The sequence below is a fragment of the Juglans microcarpa x Juglans regia genome, chromosome 2D (genome assembly GCF_004785595.1).
Source record: "Juglans microcarpa x Juglans regia isolate MS1-56 chromosome 2D, Jm3101_v1.0, whole genome shotgun sequence".
Taxonomy (NCBI): Eukaryota; Viridiplantae; Streptophyta; class Magnoliopsida; order Fagales; family Juglandaceae; genus Juglans; species Juglans microcarpa x Juglans regia.
The window spans coordinates 38,700,086-38,723,483 of NC_054596.1; the positions used below are offsets into that span (position 1 = coordinate 38,700,086).

Sequence of the window (23,398 nt, forward strand, 5' to 3'; positions counted from 1 at the left end):
TTTTTCAAATCTCAAAACAATAATAATATTAAAAAATAATATTCTAACAATATTTTATTCAATTCATCTAAAACTATCTCATCTCAATATCCAAACAAGTCCTGAAAATATAATGGTCTGAAAAATCAACAGTCCGATTTGATTGATTTCGTCCATTTTATAGTTGATCTGGCTAAAGAATCCATGGGGTCAATACATTTCTTGAGAAGAGGATCGTCGTGAGGGAGAAGACCCTGCATTTCATCTGAAGCAATGACAACAGTGTTCACAGCCCTGACTAAGAGAATTTGGACAGCAATTCTTAAGAGATTCCTTGCCCCTTCAATGTCCCTTCTATTCAATGCTTCATTTGCAGGAATGACAATGTGCTGCATTGTTGCTTGGTCTGGCAACACCACTTCAAACCCCTGCATGCAGATTAAAGTTTATCATCGTCTCAACTGTTATAAAAATCAATACATTTGTCTACAAAACAAAATGTGGAGACGATAATAATTGTGATGAATAAATTGAAAAAAGAATGTTCATCATCTTTACCAATCAAAATCTCGGTTTTTTTTTTTTTTTTGGTATCCCTTCGGTAGGGGTAAAAAAAAAAACTGATGAACCGGATAAACGGATTGGACCGAAGGGTTCGGTTCGGTACTAGTTCTATTTTTCTCAAAACCGGCCGAAATCGGTCCGCCTCCGGTTTTCCTTTTTGTAACACTAAACCGGACCGGACGGGTTCATATATATATATTTTAATTTTTTATATTGTATAAAAAAAATTTTACATGATTTTGTATATTATATGATAAATTACTAATTACTATAATATTAAATTTTAAAATCTTATATAAATAACTATATATTATCACTATAGTTTATTGTATTAGTAGTTATACTAATTCTATATCAATAATCATTGTACATTATAATATACTATAATGTATCACTATATTATATATTTATATTATATCATTATAGTCTATAATACAATTATAATATACTACAATATATTATCACTATATTATAATATAATATGTATACTATATAATATACTGGAAAAAGACCAGACCGAAAGTACCGGTTTAGGAGTGTAACCGGTACGGTATCGATTCTTCAAATCTCAAAACCGGTATATATCAATTCGATTCTAAAATATATCTAAAACCAAATCGAACCGAACCGATTACACTCTTACAGGATTTTTGTCTAAAATTATTGTTTGTAAAAAAGGATTAGAAAACAGGGTCCCAGATTTCATTGTATCGCAGAATAGGAGTTGTGCCAGAAGAAAGAGAGAGGATATATATGTTTGATGTAAGAACGGTGCTATTTTGTAAGGAGTTGCACTGATCCCAGCCTTTCCATGTCCAAAACTAGATCCCACATTGATGAGAAGCAACCAAATTCTACACTTCATAACACCACATTGAGGTTGGTCAGATTGCCGGGCTTGGCAACGCGAGCCTGTAACCCATGTGGGGGCTTCAAAGTGATGGAACGCTGGCATATTCCATTCGGGTCGGGTTCTGGAGGCTTCTTGCTGGCCTGCCCATTCCAAGCCAAGAGACTGAGGCACGTGATTGGGGCGAAGGCCTCTTGGTCACGTACTTCCTAGAGGATGGGGGTATAGCGTCAGGCTGGTTTCACAGAGCAGCGACAACCCCCCGCTCTTGACGGTGGAAGGATAACGGACCAGTGTCTCTCAGACCCCAATAAGACCCGATGGATTTGACATAGCTGGACCATCACTTTTTTTACTCATTTTTGCAAGTTCATATCCATAAAACCAACGTGCAAAGCTCATATAATTTGTTTGCTAGAATGGTTGGAAAAGTAAAGTTGGGATGGGGATACCTGAGTTTGCAGTTTTTCCTGGTAAAAAGCAGCGACTGAAGTTGCATCTGTAAGCACCCCAATCCGAACATTACTCCCAGCTTCAAGTGGCTTCATCTTTGCATTACTTAGCTCCCTGGCAACACACTCACCTATATGAAGGAAAGGCAAAGAACATCCCTTGGAAATCTCACCGTGCCATGCATGTGACAGATGGCATGGCATGACTATGCAAGAAGCTCCTGACTGCTCAAGAAACACCCTTTTCCGCTGCAAATTTCCGACAATTGGGCCATGATTGAATTGGATTTGAGAGTTTCTGCTTTTAAATGAATGAAATGAGCTAAGAACAGGAAGCTCTTTGCTTAAACCTGGGTCGTTGCACACAACGAAAGGTACACATTCTTGTCCATTTTTAGAACTCCATCGGACGAGCTTTTCCAAGAAAATTAGAGTAGAAAAAACAGATACTCCTCCAATGATTCCAACTGTATTTGGTTGGCTGAGCAGGGAATTTGGGGCCTGATATCTTTTTATAGCCATAGCCGAGCCCAAAACCCTTTTGGAGTCGAGTGATTTTCCACTTTCATCGGTTGGTTGGGTGGCTGAAGATATTTGTGCAGCTGCGGATGGATTTGATCTGGTTCTGTACTGGGTTTTATTCTTATTTACGCTACCTAGAAGAACTGCTGGGCAATTTAACGACTGGCAGGACATTTTCATGGCCACTAACTAACTGCTTCTACAATCTAGTATTTCTTTGTATGTACTCTTCAGCCTTTGCCACTGAAGCTGCAAAATTTGAGTCCCTAAATATCTTTTGCTTGTGACCAAACCCATCGCTTGAATTCTTTGAGACTCTCCATCTTCACACACTAAACACCAAGTAAATATTTCCACCTCTAACAGCAAGAATCTTCTGTGTTGTGGCTTTCAATATACAGATCAGTATGAACCCTATATCACTCCTAAAAACCCCAAATATAGCAAAGAAGCAATAGATCTTGACCCTGTTTCTATTGCTATTCCTTATAAACACAAGTCTCACCTCATAAAACTAGCACACGGTTCATCTATAGAAAGATTTCAGAATCAAAACCCAGAAAAACTGCAGAAACAGAATTTTTCTGGGGCATGGGGACTAAGGAAGGCAACTGAGCATATGATCCACCGACTTCTGAGTTCTGAGACAGTTTATATATGCAGATATCTCATTGCATGTCCAATCACGAGCAGTTAGGAGGAATCTGAATAATTGTTATCGTGTCAGCATTGGCCACTGCAACAAATATAGTTTAAGATGTAATGTTTAAATATCCAGAATAAGACAATATTTATCAAATTGGCATGCATCTACTTTATATGTCTGTCGGATAGAGTAAATATATATATTGTTGAGGACATGTTTCATTATTAGACTCTCGATCTCCTGCAATTAAAGAGTAAGATAACTTGGAGGGTTGGATGAGGGCACTTCTAATGTCTAAGTCAGTAATGATATAAGTCTTCTTAGACCTAATTATTCCAGAGAGCTTCATTAGTGTACCTGGCTTCTTTAAATAGAGGATTTACCTTTTTGGGATCACCCGAACTAACTGTCTTCCCCGCTAGTTGAAATTCAAACCCCGGAGCCTTTGGGTTATCCACTCCTTTTGAATAAGTGAATATCCTAATTGCTCCGAGATAAACAAGCGGACGTTCTTATCTTTAATAAACTAGCTTGAGCTTTAATGGGCCAAAGGGGTTTGAGCCTTGAGTGACGTGATTTGTCAGGCCCCCATCACTCAGGCCCGGGATGGTGAACCGAGCTACCCTATTTCTTGCCTCTTCCCGAGAAGCAGGCAACTCCACATCCTTTAAGTACCTGATGATGTTATTTGCCCATCCTGGCAAGTTTCCTTCGATCTCAAAAACTTCCTCACCTTTGGCCGCCGTGTCCACTGCCTTGGGGGTCACTTCCCATGGCAGCATCTATTCCTACCTTGTCGATGCCACTCGTGCTAACTGATCTGCCTTACAGGATTTCTCTTGTACATGACGGAGGTACCTTATTAACTTCGGTCCATTCGCCGAATATTCTCCCCTGATTTGGCCAACTCATATTTTGTTGGCCAAATCATATTCTACCGTGTCTGCTTTCATTACTACTGTCATTCCACTTGACATTTCAGCTACAACCAATTCCATGCGCACCAACTCATATTTTGTTTCATTATTCGTCACCTTGAAGTCCAATCGGACAACATGAAATGACTATGCACTGTCTTCTATTATCATATGGACGCCCACACCCCCACCTGCCCGACAGGATGAACCATTGACATGCACTAGCCACAGTTCCTTCTTGGGTGCCTTTGGTGTCTCCTTGGGAAAGTTCATCAGTTTTGTGGCAAAATCGGCCTGGACTTGTCCCTTGACAGTGGTTCTAGAGACATAGCTGATGTCATACTCGCTCAACTCGAAGGACCATTTCACCAGTCACCTCGAAGTGTCAGGCCTTTGAAGCACCTTCTGCAAGGGTGTGGAAGTGATAGCCCTTATTGGGTGGGCTTGGAAATAGAGGCGTAATCGTCGTGCCGATGTCACAAGTGCGAAGGCGATCAACTCTAGCTTTGGGTATCTCTTCTCGGCTCCTCTTAAGGCTTTGTTGACATAATACACCAGCCTCTGCTCTTTGTCCTCATCTCTGACTAGAGCAACGAAAACCACATCTGGGGTGGCGGCTAGATATAGCGACAAAGGTTCTCCCTGCTTGGTTTGGTTAAGCAGTGGTGGGTGGGTCAAGTATTCTTTCAGGTGCGCAAAGGCTTCCTCACATCGTGCATCCCATTCTTGAGCCTTCTTCAACACTTGGAAAAAGGGCATGCATTTGTTTGTTGAGGGGGACACAAACCTGATGAGGGTCGCTACTCTGCCTGCTAGTTTTTGGACTTAATTAAGAGTTGTAGGCAACTTTATCTCTATGATCGCCCTAACCTTTTCTGCATTAGCCTCATTGCCCCTCTCGAACACCATGAAGCCCAAAAACTTTCCCAACTATATCCTGAATGTGCATATGGTTGGGTTGAGCTTCATCTTGTACTGATGCAGCACACTAAAAGCTTCATTCAGGTATTCTTTATGCTACCCAAACTTCATGATTTTCACTAAAAGGTCGTCTACATACACTTCCATGTTTCAAGCTATCTGATTCTTGAACATTTTGTTGGCAAGCCTTTGTTAGGTTGCTCCTACATTCTCAACCCAAAGGGCATGACCATGTAACAGTACATGCCCCTATTTATGAAGGCCTTCTTATCCTAGTCAGCACGGCCCATTTTGATTTGGTTATACCTGGAGTAGGCATCTATGAAACTCAACACATTGTGACACACCATGGCATCGACTATTAGATCTATTCGAGGAAGAGGAAAGCTATCTTTTAGGCAAGCTTTGATGAGGTCCGTGAAGTCTATACACATTTGCCACTTGCCATTGGACTTCTATACCAACACAATGTTTGACAACCAATCAGGGAACTGAGTTTTCCTGATAAATCCTACCACCAGTAATCGATCAACTTCTTCTACTATCGCCTTGTACTTCTCAGTGCCGAAATTCCTCTTCTTTTTCTTAACAGGCCTTGTGTCTATGTTAATGTTCAGTTGGTGCTCTATAACCTCTTTGCTGATTTCTGCCATATCTTGATGATTCGATGGGAAGATGTCTTTGTGCTCCAAAAGGAGCTGGATTAGCCGTTTTTTTTTTCCTTCTTTGCGATTGTAGTTTCGATCCTCATGTGGCTATCCAGCTGGGTTGGATCAAAGGGAACGAGTTTCAATTGCTCATCGACTTCTCCTTGTCTCAGCGTTTCCTCGTCCCTTGTTTCTGCCTCTGTCATAAAGACTTCATGCAGAGGAGGTGGGAGTGTCTCATCACGCTCTGTTATTTTGGCATATCACTCTCCTTTCCTCAGTTCCTACATGTAACACTCTCGGGCAAGTACCTACTTGCCACGCACTTTGGCAATTCCCGCTTTCGTGGAAAACTTCATTTTCAGATGGTATGTGGATGTGATCGCCCTCAAGGCATTCAATGTTGGTCGGCCTATTATGGCATCATACACTGATTGCATCCTTACAACTAAGAACTCGGTCAAGGTGGTGGTGAAGTAAGGGTCAGTTCCCACCGACACTAGTAGCGTAACGTACCCTATGGGTTGAACTATATCTCCCGTGAATCCCTTCAATGTGATTGGTGCTAGGTGAAACTGACTCATACTTAACCCCATCTTCGTGAAAGCGTCCCAAAATAGGATGTCTGCGTAACTTTCATTCTTTATTAATATTCTCCGCATCATGTAATTTGCTACCAGCATTGTTATCACCAATGCATCATCGTGTAGGTATACTACCCCTTAAGAGTCCTTATCCCAAAAAGAAATTGTGGGGGAGGTTTGTACCTGTGCCTGCTTGACAGGCTTCTCCACGCTGTATATTTCCTTATATCTTGCCCATCTCGCATAGGCCTTTCTTCCCGACGAGGTCAGTCCACTCCCCGCATAACCCCCAGCTATGGTGCAAATCTCCTCTAGAGGTGGGTTTCTTCGATCCGTATCCTGCATGGGTCGTTGATTCCTCAGTTCTTGCGATCTTCTCACCTTCTTAGGTGAATTTCTCCTCCTTGAGCGTGTGGCAATCATTGGTTCGGTAACCATTCACTCTTTGGTACATACAGTACCTTTGGGTTTGCCACCCGCAGTCTCATCACGCCTAGCTCCCTTCGCCTTGTCACTGTCTTGTACACTAGAATAGTATACATGGTTGCTACTATATCGCCCCACATGTGTCTTTCGTTTCCCCTCATATTGACTATTTCTCAGCCTTACACCACTTTCTTGAACCTTCTTAGGGCCTTCTTTCGATGTGCTCTCCTCTTTCTGTCCTGGCCTGGTGGTAAGGGCAATCAACGTATCCTTAACATTTACAAAATCATCTGTCTGGTCCATAAATTCCCACAAAGTGGAAGGGGTTTTCCTTGCCAATTCAGCCATAAAAGGACTCATTGGCCAAATTCTCCCGAGTAGTGTGGCCAACATGATTTTCTTATCTTGGTTGTCAGCTGTCATTCTTTCCCTATCAAATCGTGCCAAATATGCTGTTAAACTCTCATCCTCCCTCTACTTTACTGTTAATAAGTATGTTATTGGCCGCCTCCTTCGTCAGCTGGCCATGAATTGAGTAATGAACTGCCTACCCAGTTCCTCAAAATTCTCTATAGAGTTTGGCTATAATGCTCCGAACCAACCCCGGGCTGCTCCCTTTAATGTCAAAGGAAAAGCCCTACATGCAATTTCTCCTGAAAATTCATGGAGAGTCATGTGAGCTTTAAAAGACTCCAAGTGGTCCACCAGGTCCTTGGAACCGTCGAACATGTCTATCGACAAAATCTTGAATTTAGTTGGTAGCAGTACCAATATGATCTCCGAAGTGTATGGCAAGTTGGTGCTGGTCAGCAACTGATCAACTGAAGACGAGGTTCCTATCTTTTTGGTCATTTCCTCGTATTTATCCATCAAGCTGCATAGATCGTGGTGCATCTTCTTTGTCTCCTCGTTCTCCTGAGGGGTTTTACTTGCGCCCGCGCTGTGAGCCTCCATCTCCACCCTGTCAACCTGACTAGGCGTCATATCTTCTCCTGATGGCCCGTTCTTTGTCTTGAGAACCTCTTTCTCCTTTTGTAATGACTCAACTTCGGTGTTGAGTCTCCTCACTACTTCTTCCATTTCTACTAGCCTTCCTTCCATGTTTCGCTACGTCTCTTCCTGATCTCTAATTGCCTGAGATCGAGTGGTGGTGGGCATGTGAAAAACACACTGATTGTAAGATAACTAAATCCCACAAATGACACCAACTGTTGAGGAAGTGTTTCATTGCTACGCACTCCCAATCTCTTGCTACCAAAGAGTAAGATGGCTTGAGGGGTTGGATGGGGCCCCTCCTATGCCTAAGTTAGTAACGATATGAGTCTTTTTAAAGCTAATTATTCCAGAGTGCTTCATTAGCGTATAGAGGACTTGCCTTTTTGGGATCACTCGGACTAACTGTCTTGCCTACTATTTGAAACTCAAACCCTGGAGCCTTCAGGTTATCCACTCATTTTGAATGAGTGAATATCCTAATTACTTCGGGATAAGCAGGCGGGCATTCTTATCTTTAACAAACTAACTCGAGCTTTAATGGGTCAGAGGGGTTTGAATCTTGAGTGGCGTGATTTGTCGAGCCCCCATGACCCAGGCTTGTGATGGTACTCTGCGGGCCCTTATGGTGGTATTAAAGTCATTCCATATATATATATATATATATAGCCTAAGCCAATAAAAAATACCACTAAGAAGAACTTTTCTAAACAAGTATATTATAAATATATTTATCAATTACAAGATACAAGAATCAAGAGAGTGAGAGGTCACAATAATCATTTCAAATTAGCTAATACAACACAAAAAAAATAAAAAGAAGAAGAAGAATTTAGAACCAATAATTTGGCCCCACGTATTTTCCATTAAGGAGAGCTGCTTAAAAGTAGCCTTGATACAGTCGAATATATTGACACAGAGCTTGATCATAAACGAACAAAATATTAACACATAATTTGTATTTGAATTGCTTAGAGCAGAACAGAATGAAAAAACTTGTTATAAAAAAATAAAAAAAAATAAAAATAAAAAAAAAAATTTGATGTTTCGTCCTTGTCAGCAGAGACAGACGTGAGTCACCAAAACTTTGACACGAAAGTATTTGATTCATCAGAATACGATGAGTTTTCAAGTACACATGTTCTGAAGTCTTTCTCAGTACGTTTCTAGTTTGAGGAAGTCCGTATTTAAATTCATCTCAATTTATTATTATGATTATTTTAAATTTTAATATAAAATATAATAAAAAAATTTAATTTTTTTAAATTTTAAAATAATAATAATATTAAAAAATAATATTCTAATAATATTTTATCATCTCAACTCAATTCAATTCAATATCCAAATTAAAAAATGATTAAAATTTAGATAATTTATATCAAAAAAATCTCATATTAAATTGAGCATCTTTAAAATAATTTGAATTTCAGTTACAGTATTTTATCAAAGAGAAAAGATATTTACAATTGTAAATTATGCAATCGTCGCATAATAATTTTAAAAAAATGAATAAAATATGAGATTTACATTAAAAAAATTAATTTTTTAATAGTAGACCTTACTATTTTTTAAATCAATTTCGCTCCGTTTACGCACTTCATAATTATATGTAGATCTACTCTTTACCAAATATATCTAATTACATTTATTTCATCAAACAGTAAAATACTAATTTCTCATTCCAAATAAATAAATTAAATTAATTAGAATATAATTATTATTAATTGATAGAACTATAAAATGTGATAAAAGTAAATTAAATAAATAAATGATTAAATTAATAATATTTTATTATGATATAAAAATTAAATAGATAATTTAATGTAAAAATTGAATTTAAATAAAATAAATAAATATAAATTTATATAATATTAACTAAAATTTAAACATACATTTAACCAATCAGAATGCTCTTATAAATAAGTCTCTCGTTCTTATCAAATGTCAGATAGTTATCCCCATAACACCCAAAGGCTGTGAGAAAAGTCGTATTTCTACACATGCTTATCCAAACTTGATATGTCATTGAGCTCAAATAAGCTTGTAGTACAACCACTCTCGTTCTTTGTCTTGCGATTGTGGTGACTTTGAGGCGCCAGAATCTTCTAATTAATGGGTTTTTTCTTCTTGAAAATGATGTCTATTTCGAATAGCAAATTAGAAATAATTAACATGTCATCATTTGTCCAGAATTGATATCCCAGTCTTACAATTCATTATCCTACCAAAAAAAATATGTCATACTGATATGATTTATTATGCGGTTTCATTTTATTCTCTCATTTTAATTGTTCATGAATTTTATTTTTTTTTTTTGGTTTTATTTATTGATTGAGAAAATGACTATTAATATATTAGTATTTTTTTTTATATTTTTTAAAAATATTTAAAAGTACTAAAAAAATATGAATAAAAAAATTAAAAAAAAAATTTATTTAGAGAGCACGTTCAGCGGTCACTGTTGGACAGCACTCTAACATCACTTTATAAAGTTCTAATAGTTTGGAGGTGGGATGAGATACAAAATTCTCATCCCATCTAATCATTATACTTTTTTTAAATCTCCATACAAAATATAATAAACAATTCGATTTTTTCAAATCCGAATTCACTTTTTTCAAATCTCAAAATAATAATAATATTAATATTTTAAACTCTCAAACAAAATACAAAATTCTCAACTCTACCAGCTCTATTCTTTTTCTTTTTTCCTCTGCCCTCTCTTTCTGTGCGAGAGAGACATCTTCTTACTCCCCCGTCGCTGTCTCTCGTGAGAGAGAGGCGCATCTTCTTGTAATGATAAACAAAGAGGAAATAAGCCAACTTTAAGACGTTGGAAGGTAAGTTTTGTCTTTGTTTTGAATGTAGGCCTATTATAATTAGCACCATCAATCTTTTTCACAATTTTAAATATGACCAATCAATAAAAAAGATGTGTCTGGAGATGATGGAACCCAACAAAAAAACCTGGTCCTAAGTCGTTTTCAGACATTAGCTAGTCTGGCTTTACTGAAATCTTAAGATTTGTTCATGTGCTCCTAAGATTTTCAACCACCATAACAAAATATTTTAAACTGTGAAAATATAGTATATTTTTTTTAAAAAAAAAATAAGATAAATTTAAGATCCATATTAAAAATTAATATTTTTTAATAATATATCTCAATTTTTTTAAAAGAAAGTACGTAAATTTTTTTTTTTTTATAAGTAAATAGATAGTTTTATTGAATAGAATGAAATTAGGAAATGCCTAAATACACAGAAAGTATATAAAGTGAGATATCTAATTACATTTTAGTGAGCTAAATAGAAGATAGAAACTCATAGACACTCCCACCCATCAGTACAATAGCAGAAAACTACTGTAAAAGAGAAAATACAAAAAAAATTTCAAATTTTCCCCACTGCACTCTCCTTGTTGTTAAAGCACATATCATTCCTTTCTGATCATAAACACCACATTAGACACAAAGGTAACATATGCCACACTACTGCCAATTGTGCACTATTACTCATTCTAAAGCCCCGTTTGGAAATTGGGCTGAATTGAGATCAAAAATCAGTCTAATTTTAAACTAAATTTAATATCAAAACACTAAACTCTCAAATTATTAAATTCATCTCAACTCAAAACTTCTTTATACGTAGGACTCACAAATTTTTTTTTTAATTCAATATCTCTTTATACACAGGATTCACAACTTTTTTCAATTTATCATAAATACTTCTAAATTTATATTAATTGCCACCACACTCGTTCCACCATCCTAACTTGAATAAAAAACTCATAACTCAAAAGAATATTTGATGAAACTGTAAGAAAAAGTCCAACTTAGGCCCGTATTAACTTTGTCAAGCTTAAGCCCTTCCGTGCATCTTGAGGCCTACTCAGGCCCGAACTCCAAACACACGTAGCAGCATTTCCCTCCTCCGATATACGAGGCCGTACAATCCGTCAAAATAGAGTCCACACCATTTACAATAGGTTATACCGCACTCTATATTTCCTCTTGCTTTCTCGATGAAGAAAGGCACAAACACCGTAGTCACAGACCATAACGGTAAAACCCTCCGACTTTGAGCGTCGTTCTTTTGCTTATTAGTTATTTCTCCATCGACAATGGCTACTTTCTTCAAGAGGCTCGCTAGGGCCTCTCCGATCGCGTTGAACAATGTATTTCCAGGCCAAAACAAGTACAGCTCCACTCCCTTTCGGATACCCTTCGGAGCAATCGCAGCAGTTTCCGGTGGAATCTCCTACTACTACTACTTCTTTTCCTCGTCGAATTTGGTAAAATCTCTTTATAATTCCATATGGGTTTTCTTCTAATTGATCTTGGTTGTTGTTGGCTGTTGTTGAGTATGTTTCTGGCTACATTTATTATGTCGTGAAATGTAATGCTCAGTTGCTGATAATGTGTGCGTGTGTGTGAATGGTGAGGTAAAACCAGTTGTGTTTTTTTTTTTAAAAAGTGTTTGCCTCATTATTTGGATGTTTTTGAACTTGGAATCATTAGCGAGGATTTTTCTGGGATATATGGATTTCAGATATTTGGAACGATGGACCTGTTTAAGTTTATGCAAATAGCATATGTTCCAATTTATTGATTGGTTATATTTTAGGGAAAATGATACTTAGCGCCCCATTTGACCACCGACAATAAAAGTATCTTCTTTTTCTTTTTTCAAATCCCTGGGTTTTTTTAGAGAGTAATGCTACATCTACTTACAATTTTATGTACAAGACCCATTTTGTCAGTTTTTTTCTAAATTGAAATTTTGAATTTCAAATTTCATAATTTTGAACTTATCAATAGCTGGCACGTCGTGTGGAAAGTAAGATTTAAGTATAGTTAGCATTTTTCTCTTTTAAAATGAAAGGTCAATTTCATTTGAGAAAATTATAAAAAATAAAAATAAAAATAAAAAAAACTGAAAAACTATTTTTGTTGATGGTTGTAAAATATGGTCGTCAAATTGGATGCTCCCTAACACGACCCTTATTTTAGATTATGTATATTTTGGAAGTGATTGGGCACTGCTTTGAAATTGAATAAGAGCTTATCCTTATTTGAAAGAAAGGAAAAAAAAATGTAGCAACAACTTCTATTTTGGTTAAATACCAAACAAGATTTACAAAATTTTCTGAGGAATGGTAATTTTCATGACATGATCTTCAAATGCATGCCCAACTCTTCCATCAACATGGGATTTGAACTTGTGGCCTCGCCCTCCACATATCTGTAATGGGCTTTACATCCTTGAAATTTCTATGGTGCAATTCACAGGTATCAATTTGAGTTCCCTAATAGATATATCATAATGTGACATGTTTATGTCTCTGAACGTAATTTACTACTAATATTTATATGATCCGTTTTTATCTGGATATTTCAAGTGTTCTCATGAAGTTTATGGTTTTTTTTTTCTCATGCTCATAATGAGGATTCAACATATAATTTTTAGATTTCTGATTACCATAAATGACCCATGTATGCTAGTCCACTGTAATTGCTATGCCTTTTATTTACAGGTTCATCTAGATCAAATCAATGAAGATTCAGAATCAAAAGCTGGTGAGTCTTTTGGCCAACTAAGCAAGTTCTAACGAAGTTGTAGAAAGAAGGCCGACTTGAAATTTCTCAACATTAATAATTAGAGTGTAGCTACTGGGCCATCTCAAGCTTACCGCTTAGATGACCCTCTTGACGTGGCACCACACGGGGTTTATTAAAAAAAACATATTCAAAATAAAAGGGTGTCCGAAAACACAAAAAGAGGAAGACTGAAACCCTAGGTTCCAAAGGGGCCATCTGAGTGGTCAGCTTCAGATGACCAAGTAACATTATTCTAATAATTAATTTTGAAGGTTTCTCTGATTTCACTAAACTGATTAAGCTTTTAGCAACTTCAAACGACATCATACCAGTACATATTTTCCCTAAAGTGCCTGATACATGATTTACATCCTTTACCATGTTGTATCTATAAGCTCAATTGATATTTTCCCTCATTTTCAGTGCTTAATCCAGATAAATGGATTAAATTTAAGTTGCAAGACACTGCAAGGGTCAGCCATAATACCCAACTATTCAGGTATAATGATCTAGCCTCAATATTTTTTTCCCGGTTTTATTGAAGATTAGCTACTGGGGAATCACCTTGATAGGTGAAATATGAATTTCAAAGTGAAATTACTAATTCAGTTAGGGTTAATGTAGCAAAACTTGGATTTTTTTTTCAAAAATGAAGGAAAACTTGAAACAAAGAATAGAAAAGTGAATGGAGAGAATCACAAAAGGAATTATTTGCAAATGGTTTTTGGAGGAAGTAACATATATTTTGTTATTAAAACATCTAAATGGAGGATTTTGTAAATGATGAATAACTAAAGTGAAGTCTATATCACAGCAATGGAGCCCTTTGTGATCTCTGTCTGGCTTCTTATAACGAACAATTATGTCTCAACATTTACGTGTTTTAAAGTTCACTAAGGCTCCGAGTTTCTCCTGGAGTGTTATTTTCATTGTTAGAGTGCCTTTCTACCTGATGTACTGTAGAGCTTCGGTTAAGTTCTGTTGTATTTGATCATGCTTATATTATGTCCCAAATCCCAGTGTTTGGACATTTTTAACTTAAGATTTTAGCCTTTTTGGGCGGGTATAGCCATGCTTTCTTTTTTAAGAAGCTACATATAGAAGCATATTGGATTTCTTTAGTGTCCTCACTACCATGACTGAATCAATTTGTAACTTGACTGTCAACACCCTGGTCTTACAATTCGGTGTCCGCTTGACACGACGTAATATAATATTATTGTATTAGTCTAGTGTTTTCCAACGTATTCTTCACTGAAACTTGTTATTATCTGACAGAATTTGGACGGTAATATTTAATACATCCATTATATTTTGCATAGCATCTACAGCTCAGGTTGAAATTTGCAACATCATCGCATTTTGAAGATAAAACACCAAGAAAATTGTTTGTAGAAATCGAGTAGTTTCTTTAATTTGATAAACAGAAAAAAGAAAAAGTCATTGGAATGCCGTCAAAATCACAGTACAAGTTTTAATCTATATGTGGGTTTTGCATATTGAATGGGGCTTCCAAATGCCTCGTTGATAGTTTGAAAAGGATTGTTCAGTGTAACTTATTTTTTGTTATTTCTTGCAAATGATAGGTTTTCATTTGATCCTGCTGCTAAGTTGGGTTTAGATGTTGCTTCATGCCTCCTTACTAGGTATGTTCTATTATTTGTGATGAGAGAACTTCACTGTAAAAATGTTGGAGCTGGAAGAAATCTGCCCCTGAATTCAATGTCTTGATGCATTCTTGTCACTGTAGGGCTCCAATAGGACAGGATGCTGAAGGACAGCCAAAATATGTCATACGCCCGTAAGCCTTCCACTCTTATTTACTGATAGGAAACCTGATCTGAACTTATCTAAATGACATACATGCATATGCACTCGGTGCCTGTTTAGGATTGCTATAGGCAATAGAGCTTTTCATTGTAGAATTTTTAATTGTAGAGTTTTGTTAAAAAGCTTTAGTTCCGAAAAATTATTTACTAATCGGTAAACATACGCCTAAAGTTTTTTTTTTTCTTATTTGATAAGTAAGAGATAAATATTATTGATATGAATGAAATAGGCATAGCCCATGTACACGGAAGTATACAAAAGAACCCTAAAGAATTTTTAAAGTTAGTTACGGTAGTTTTTGGCATTTTCTGCAGGAGCTTTTCAACAAAAGCTTCACTTTGGTGCTTTTTAAAAAACTGGATTTTCTGCTTTTTCTTAAATGCTTAAAGCACTTTTTGTAAATTTACCAAAGATACCATTTTTAAACAAAAAATGTTTTAGACTGTTAAAAGTACTTTTTAAACTTCCAAACTCAAAACCAAATAGGCACTTAGTTCCACTTTCCTTGTTGGCTGATACCCACTACTGACCCCGTGAGTTAGGGTTAGCGATCCTTACAATCTTGATTCTGCCTGTAGCCTTGTGTTAGGAATCCATACAGAAGGGCAGATTGCAATGCCTATCCTGGCATTGCAATCTACCCTTATCTTATGGTACCATCATATTTATCATACATAGGCCATTATTTTTCATACATTCAATCACGATCGTGCTTTCTTGTCACATCTTGTCTTATCATATCTTATCACGTCCTTGCACTTCGTTCATGCATGACGTAGTATAAATAGCCTTAATATCACTTCTACCTGCTTTTTGTCAATTTTGTTATTCTTATAATAAAATAGCCATTATATCACATGCAGAAGCATTCATAAAAATCCATTGCATACATTGTCTTCATAGATATTTAACATTGGTGCATGGAACTAGGGCTACCAAAGAATAGGCCATGCAACAAAGTAATAGATCAAAACATGTGCATATCATATAAATTAGAAAAAGATGATCACATTGTTGTACAAAAAGATTGTTATCTTAGCAAAAGGCCGTGATCATGTTTTCTTATATAAAATAGCGATAAGGTGTGTTATCATGGTTACTTACCTTGAAATTTATGCAATTAATCACTGTCACATCAATAGCACGTATACATAAACCTATCATTATGTTAAAATCTACTTAACCGCACCATAAATTTTAAAACTAAGACGACTCTTAGTGAGACTACCCCTGACATTGGCCTATATTGCGTCCTTAAATTATTTTTACATAGCATCATGACCCCATGTTAATCTTCTCCTCATATTAGACATAATACTCCTCCTTACATTACACCAAAATAAAGCCATGCAAAAAATCACGCGCAGCAGAAATTCATAAATCAGCAGATCAGACAAATATATATATATATATATATATAGGTAATCATAGATATCAAACCAAAATCTAAAAAGCAATAAAACAATGAGCACAAGATTTTGGTCATGGAGGCATTTGGTGTGGGAGTGAGGCATTTGGTGAGGGGATCCCGTATTAAGTTTTGGGAGGACATTTGGTGTGGGAGTGAGGCCCTAAAGGAGGCATTTCCAGCTGTTTTCCGTGTGGCTCGCAACCAGGAAGCATCCATTGAGGACCTCATGATTATATCAGGGGATCATGTGCAGTGGAACGTGACATTTAGTAGAGCGGCACAAGATTGGGAAGTAGACATTTTTGAAGCCTTTTTCAGCCTCATATATTCTGTGAAGCCGAATAGACAGCAAGCTGACAGCTTATGGTGGAACCCGACGGGTAAGGGCATCTTCTCTGTTAGATCCTTCTATAAGTCCCTTTCCCACACCACAACCATTCAGTTCCCGTGGAAGAGACTTTGGAGAAATAAGGCGCCTCCGAAAGCGGTTTTCTTTACATGGACAGCAGCATGGGGGAAGATTCTGACCATTGACAACCTGAGGAAGCGACGGTTAGTTATAATAGACTGGTGTTGCTTGTGTAAGAGATCAGGTGAGACAGTGGATCATCTATTGTTACATTGCGAGATAACGAGAGCCTTGTGGGTGGAAGTTTTCAGTCGAGTAGAGTTACCCTTCGTGATGCCAGAAACTGTGGTTGATCTGTTGGCCAGTTGGACACTCCCGAGAGGCGTTCAACAAATTAAGGAGGTGTGGAAAATGATCCCGATCTGTATCATGTGGTGTATCTGGCAAGAGCGCAATGATAGGACTTTTGAAAACAAGGAGCGGTCGCCGGGGGAACTTAGAGCTTTACTTTTCCGTACTTTAACGTTATGGGCCATTGCTATAGATTTTAATGGCCTGAATGTACATGACTTCTTAGCTTCCCTTTCGTTGACCTAGATAGGTTTTATCTCCTGTATCCATCTTGTGTACTTGGGTTTTTGCCTATCTCTATTTATAATATTATCGATTACTTATCAAAAAAAAAAAAAGATTTTGGTCATGGAGGGAAAACTTTTGAAGAACTCTTCAAAAGAAAAAGCTATTCCGGGTGCTCAGCCACCACCTTTAAATTCATTATAGAAGTATATGATTATAACCAGATTTAGATATTCGCAAAACCTTTTCCAACTGTAAATCTGACAGAATCCCACAAGTGACCCACTCGATTTCTGCAATAACGGCAACTCCAGAACTCAGGCCTCTTCTATAGCTTTCTCCATGTATGAACCTTGTCCACTCCAATGGAATTCCAGTAGCATGCCAATGAATCCACTAGCAACAACCCAAGAATAAAGTGATCAAAAGATCAACAGGGTGATGGTTTATATGTAGGAGAGAAACTGTTTGGCTTTTAGGCTCAGTAGCTCACAATGGGTTTCTCTTACCGGAAAAGAAATATTATATCTCTGAAAATATGCCCAAGTCTGTGGCAAAACAATCGTGCATCATTATGCTTAAATAGGTAGGGTTAAGAGTAGGTCAAATCCAGAATGCAGAAGCATGATTTAACTCAAATTCTGTCATGTTTGCTCAACCGAACATCTTACGTGAGGTCTATTGAATTTAATGATGAACCTTTTTGACTTAGTAAACATTGGAATTTGAAGATCTTCACCTTCAATTAGCTTTCCAACACCACCAAGATCGCCTTCATCCAATGATGGGATCAAAAGATATAACTGTTTTACTTTGATTGGGTTGATATCACCAAGTCTAACAAACTTCTATTTTTGCGATTTTTGCTCCAATCTCAACCTAGATTTTACCCAACATATTTACAAACTTGTAACCAGGTGTTCTCTTTCGTATACTTCCTGTGTACTTGGGCAATACCTATTTACTTGCTCAATAAAATTTTATTTTACATCTAAAAAAACATATTTACTACTCAATTGGACTAGGTTTTATCATAAGAATATGTCAACATGTTATTTTTTAAATTAACACCATGAAACCCAATTTACCTGTCCAATCCTGACAATCTGCTGGACCCATGTTGCGTATGCAACCTATACCATGAACCTGTTCGCCCATGACCCATAATACTTAGATAATCACTTAAATAGCTTTTTATCACCTTATCAACAGAACACCCATGTTATCCTCCCTTACACCAATGAGTGTGTTACTGAGAGATGGGGAGAACTGTTCCTGTGAGATGAATGAGACGCATAAGTTTCCAAATAAAAGCTTTCAGGTTATGAACCTGACAACAAATGTTTCATAACTTCTAAACCAGAGAACAAAGGGTGAGTTAGCATAGACTATATGCTTTAGTAGTGGCTGTGTCATTTAAAGCTACTTATTAAAAAGTGTTGTTTAAAGCACTCACCTCTACAGTTTTTTTTTTTTTTTTGTGATCATTATTTAATTATTGATGTTGCTTATGTCATGGATAACTTTATTATCTATGAAATATTAGCAAATATTTCTTATAAGGGTCTGCCACTTATTATGCCGAATCAAAAGGTAGCATTTGAAGTCGATCTTATTTATTTTTTTCTATTCTTGCTGTGCCCATCCTCTCGTTCATTTCGGGGTGCCTGACTTCAAACCATTGCTGATTTATATATACTGTTTGTGTTAAAAAAATCAGAATTCTCTTAGGCCTCAGACACTTACCTTCAATCCCTGAAACAGTTTTTCTGGTATCCTGTTGTCAGTGTCTTCTGATTTTTCATTTGCTTGAGAATTCTAAACTTCATAGATGTAGTCATATCTTGAAATAGAGGGCTTTAAGGAAATGAAATATGAATTGATACTACAATCCTTAGGGTGTTGGAAAAAGAACCTATGTTGCATGCTGTTGTTTTAACCCCTAGGGGTTGGCTCAAGTGGTAAAGGCCTTGGGCTTGGGGGTATGCTCTCCCCAGGTCTAAAGGTTCAAATCCCCTTGGGTGCAAACAATCTCTAGGGGCCATTGGACTAGGAGATTTTCCTTTGATTTTCCTGAGGTGCATTTGCGGAAAACTTCTTGTTGAGGGTCTGTTCACCCTCGGAATTAGTTGGGATGCTGTTCCCAGACACCTGGTGCTAATAAAAAAAAAATGTTGCATGCTGTTGTTTTGAAGTTGCAGAAAGAATTAGCCAAAGCTGCCTGTGGTCAGAGAGATGCTTTTCTAGGGAAAGTTTGTCACAAGTTCTAAATGCATTTTTATTTTTTTATGAATTATTTTCCATCACTTATAAAAAAGTCTTTACCCATCTCTGTCAATCCTTCTTGTATCTCCTTTTTTACTGTTTTACCTGGTTGTGTCACAAAACCTCATTGTTTCTGAATGCTGGATGTCCTGATAGTCTGGATTTGTTGTACAGTGTAAATTAATTTAATATTACTTGTTGAACTTGGATGCATTTAGATTTTATGACAACCATAATTTGAGATAGTAGGTGTTTTTTACTTATAAAAAAAAACGATAGCAGGTGTTTTTTTTTTTTTTTTTTTTTGTCAAGAGCCAACTAGGAAAGAGGCACACATATAGTGTTAAAATGTAGTGATCAGATGGTGATCATTACTTGCCACGTTGTTGTGTGCTTTCAGGTATACTCCTATATCAGATCCAGATTCTAAGGGATATTTTGACTTATTAATCAAGGTATTGGATTACTTAATTCTCACGCTCCTTTCTCTAAATGCTTACAGTCTGAAAACACGCTGGTTCGCACAGGTAATACCGTTTGTATGAAATGCTTTTGTCATTTTCTTTCAGGTGTATCCTGAAGGAAAAATGAGTCAGCATTTCGCAAGCTTAAAACCTGGTGATGTAGTTGAAGTCAAAGGGTAGGGCAGACTAGTCATGTCCACAAATATTAGCCAGATGATATGCCGTATATTATCTTCATGGGGAGCTTTCATTTCTTGCAGGCCCATTGAGAAGCTAAGATATTCACCCAATATGAAGAAACACATTGGCATGGTAAGAGATGTTTATTTTGAACATTGTTGAAAATTTAACTAATGTGTGTGATCTTCTTTATTTGAAGCTTATTCTATTTTCTTCATTCAGATTGCTGGTGGCACAGGCATAACTCCAATGCTTCAGGTTATTGAGGCTATACTGAAAAATCCTGATGACAAAACTCAGGTGATTCCTATCTTCTTGTCTTTTATTTTTCTATAAGATAACTCAGGTGAGTTCTATGTTCTTTTTTTTTTTTTTTGATAGGTAAAGTTCTATGTTCTTGTTATCTGTATAACCATAATCAATGTGCTTTTCTTAACGTATGATGTGTGAGTGCTCGCACACATCTATCCCAATTATGGTGTTAAAGACGTTATGGTTTGGTTTTCATGCACATGGATATGTGCCAATGTCACTTGGTTCTGTAGATTTTAATGTCGATCAATCTTACTGTGTATTCTCTATGCAAACTTTGTAGAATTTTGCTGATGATGGCTTACTGTCATTACAGGTATCACTGATTTATGGTAATGTTTCCCCAGATGACATACTGCTTAAACAGAAGCTTGACATACTTGCCACTAGCCACCCAAATTTGAAGGTGCAGTTGTTACAGTAGGCAAATTCTGCTGCTGTTTTGTCCAAATTGCATATTTTTCTCAAGAATTTTTGTTTATTTTGTTATGAAAAAAAACTTCAGGTGTTCTACACCGTCGATAATCCATCAAAGAATTGGAGAGGAGGTTCAGGTTACATATCAAAGGATATGGTTGTCAAAGGCTTACCTGGTCCTAGTGACGATACTCTAATCCTTGTAAGTGTGACTTTGTTACTCCAGCATCTCCACTTTTACATGGTTATCCACTTAATCATGATATGGCATCAGGTTAAACCCGCAATGGATAGCCCTTCCAAGTGGAAGTAAGAGTAATTGCAGAAAAGAGAAATGCATACAGTAGACCCCAATTGGTTTTGGAAGGGCTCCATGGAGCTGACCCAATTGGTTGGATCAATTTCTTACGACACTTGCACTCTTTTTGTTAGCTTAGGTAATATTCCCCCTTGAGTAATCAAGCCAATCTGTACAAGTTGGATTGGTTTCACCGTGAACATACAGTTATCAACTTACTGCATACATCGACCAGATCTTTGTTCGTGTCAAATTGAGAGGTAACATTGTTTAAATGCCCACCGACTGCTTGAGAGTCAACTGTTCTAGTACTTTCCGATACCACTCCTTCCAAGCCAGATTGAGGCCTTTCAGAGTGATTCATAATTCTTCTACACAGGCTTGACAAGTCCAAACCAAACCATCTCAATCTGTAGTTTATATCAGTATCGGAAAGTAATTCTTATGATTGGCGAGACCATACTGAATAAGTTTTGAACATATGACTTCTTCCACTACATTTTTACCAAGTGAAGAGGTGCCATTTAGTTAGTGTACTAGAATTATTAATTTGTATTATTTCCTCCAAGGATTTCTTTTCTTCCTCCTTTTTCCCAAGTTATTTACTATAATCTCAGTATTATAGAAGCACCATAATATATGAAAGTATTCACTTAAAATAGACAGATTGGGAATGGTATTGTAGTGCTTGGAGACTGATCATGGTGTTACCAGACAAGCCTTGTTAGTACAAGTCCCTGTTCATCAAATCACTTATTTTGAATATTACTGAGTGTTGGGGTAGGGATTGGGATTGGGATTGGGATTGGGATTGGGATAACCTTTTCCAACTTTATTTTCAGCTCCCTGAATGACTGACTTTCTTCTGCTTGTTCAGGTATGTGGTCCCCCTGGAATGATGAAACATTTATCTGGTGACAAGGCTAAAGATCGCTCCCAAGGAGAGGTATGAGAGCGAGCATTATCTGTTCATCAATCTTTCTTTTTCAATCGCTAAAATGTTTTCTAACTTGACTTTCCTTCTTATTTTCATCATTGCAGCTCACTGGCTTACTCAAAGATGTTGGATATACTGAGCAAATGGTTTATAAATTTTGACAGAAGCAACTTAGTTTCTGATGCTTTTGTCCATTCACTTCAAATTCTGCGTTTCATTGTCTCCGAAATAAACATGGGTAGCTTGAACTCCAGCAAATGATCTTCCATAAAGAATGCAGAGTTCAGACATAAGTTCAGATTTCAAAGAACCTTGCAGAGTCTGACATGGATTTCGCAGGCTGCGTCTGTACTAAACATGCCAATCAGAACAAAATTGAGTGTTTTTCAAACAATCATGATCTGTCACTCTTCTAGGATGTGGATTGTTGGCTCTTATGAAATAACGAAATGATATATTTGCAACCAACAAAACCCGCCGATGTATTTTTTTTTTACCTAATGGTTGCGTACGTATTTTTTTAACGAGTTCTTTTAAAAAAAAAAATTAAAAATGTTTGTAAAAAGAAAACAAAAATAGACATTCGTTCGGTGACTTTTCTCGGTGGGTGTGGCAGCATTCTATGAGATGATGTAAGGTGTATGGGTGCTGCCGAAAGTAGTGGCTCAATCGTCCTTGGGATACTCTCTCTGGGCTCATTTGGTTCCTTAACTGCATTCAATTCAGTTGAGTTTGGTTTTAATTTAGACCTCTTTATATTAAAATACTCAATTCTTAAATTATTAAATTCATGTTAACTCAAAATCTCTTTACACGGGAGATTTATAATCTTTTTCAACTCAACACATCTTTATTCGTAATTTTTTTTAATTTTTCATAAATATATTTAAACTTATTTTAATATTTAAACACATCTAAATTCATCTTAGATGAGTTTCACAGAACTTAATCTATTATCTTAATTTATTATTATTTATAGAAAATTTATCTTAATATTTAAACACAACTCAACATCTAAACACAGTCTAGGTTGCCATTATGTTCATGTACCCTCTTACCTTTTTACTTTTATTCAGCAACAAAAAAAAAAAAAAAAAAAACCATGGAAAGGTAGAAATTCAGGTACCATTTTTTTAGCAAAACTTCAAATAATATGCGTATGTACAAATTAAACCCAATTTACCAACCAATGAGTTTCAAATGCCAAGAACAAAAAATAATAAAAATGGCGGGGAATAAGCATCTCATGCCTTGACAAAAA

The 23,398-nt window shown here is 36.6% G+C and overlaps 2 protein-coding genes across 2 annotated transcripts; one reads left to right on the plus strand and one right to left on the minus strand.

Moving 5' to 3' along the window:
* Positions 1-3,124, minus strand: LOC121249199 (broad specificity amino-acid racemase RacX-like). Its single transcript, XM_041147922.1, has 2 exons — positions 1,846-3,124; positions 1-407 (listed from the first exon to the last, which is right to left on the minus strand). Exons 1-2 carry the CDS (start codon positions 2,545-2,547, stop codon positions 126-128), a joined length of 984 nt encoding a protein of 327 aa, XP_041003856.1. The 5' UTR covers positions 2,548-3,124; the 3' UTR covers positions 1-125.
* An 8,329-nt stretch (positions 3,125-11,453) lies between these two features.
* LOC121250331 (NADH-cytochrome b5 reductase-like protein) lies at positions 11,454-22,661 on the plus strand. Its single transcript, XM_041149434.1, has 13 exons — positions 11,454-11,792; positions 13,035-13,077; positions 13,522-13,597; positions 14,685-14,744; positions 14,849-14,899; positions 19,930-19,984; positions 20,099-20,169; positions 20,254-20,305; positions 20,396-20,473; positions 20,802-20,891; positions 20,991-21,104; positions 22,078-22,146; positions 22,242-22,661. The coding sequence occupies exons 1-13, from the start codon at positions 11,622-11,624 to the stop codon at positions 22,296-22,298; spliced, it is 987 nt and encodes a 328-aa protein (XP_041005368.1). The 5' UTR covers positions 11,454-11,621; the 3' UTR covers positions 22,299-22,661.
* Positions 22,662-23,398: the final 737 nt, after the last annotated feature.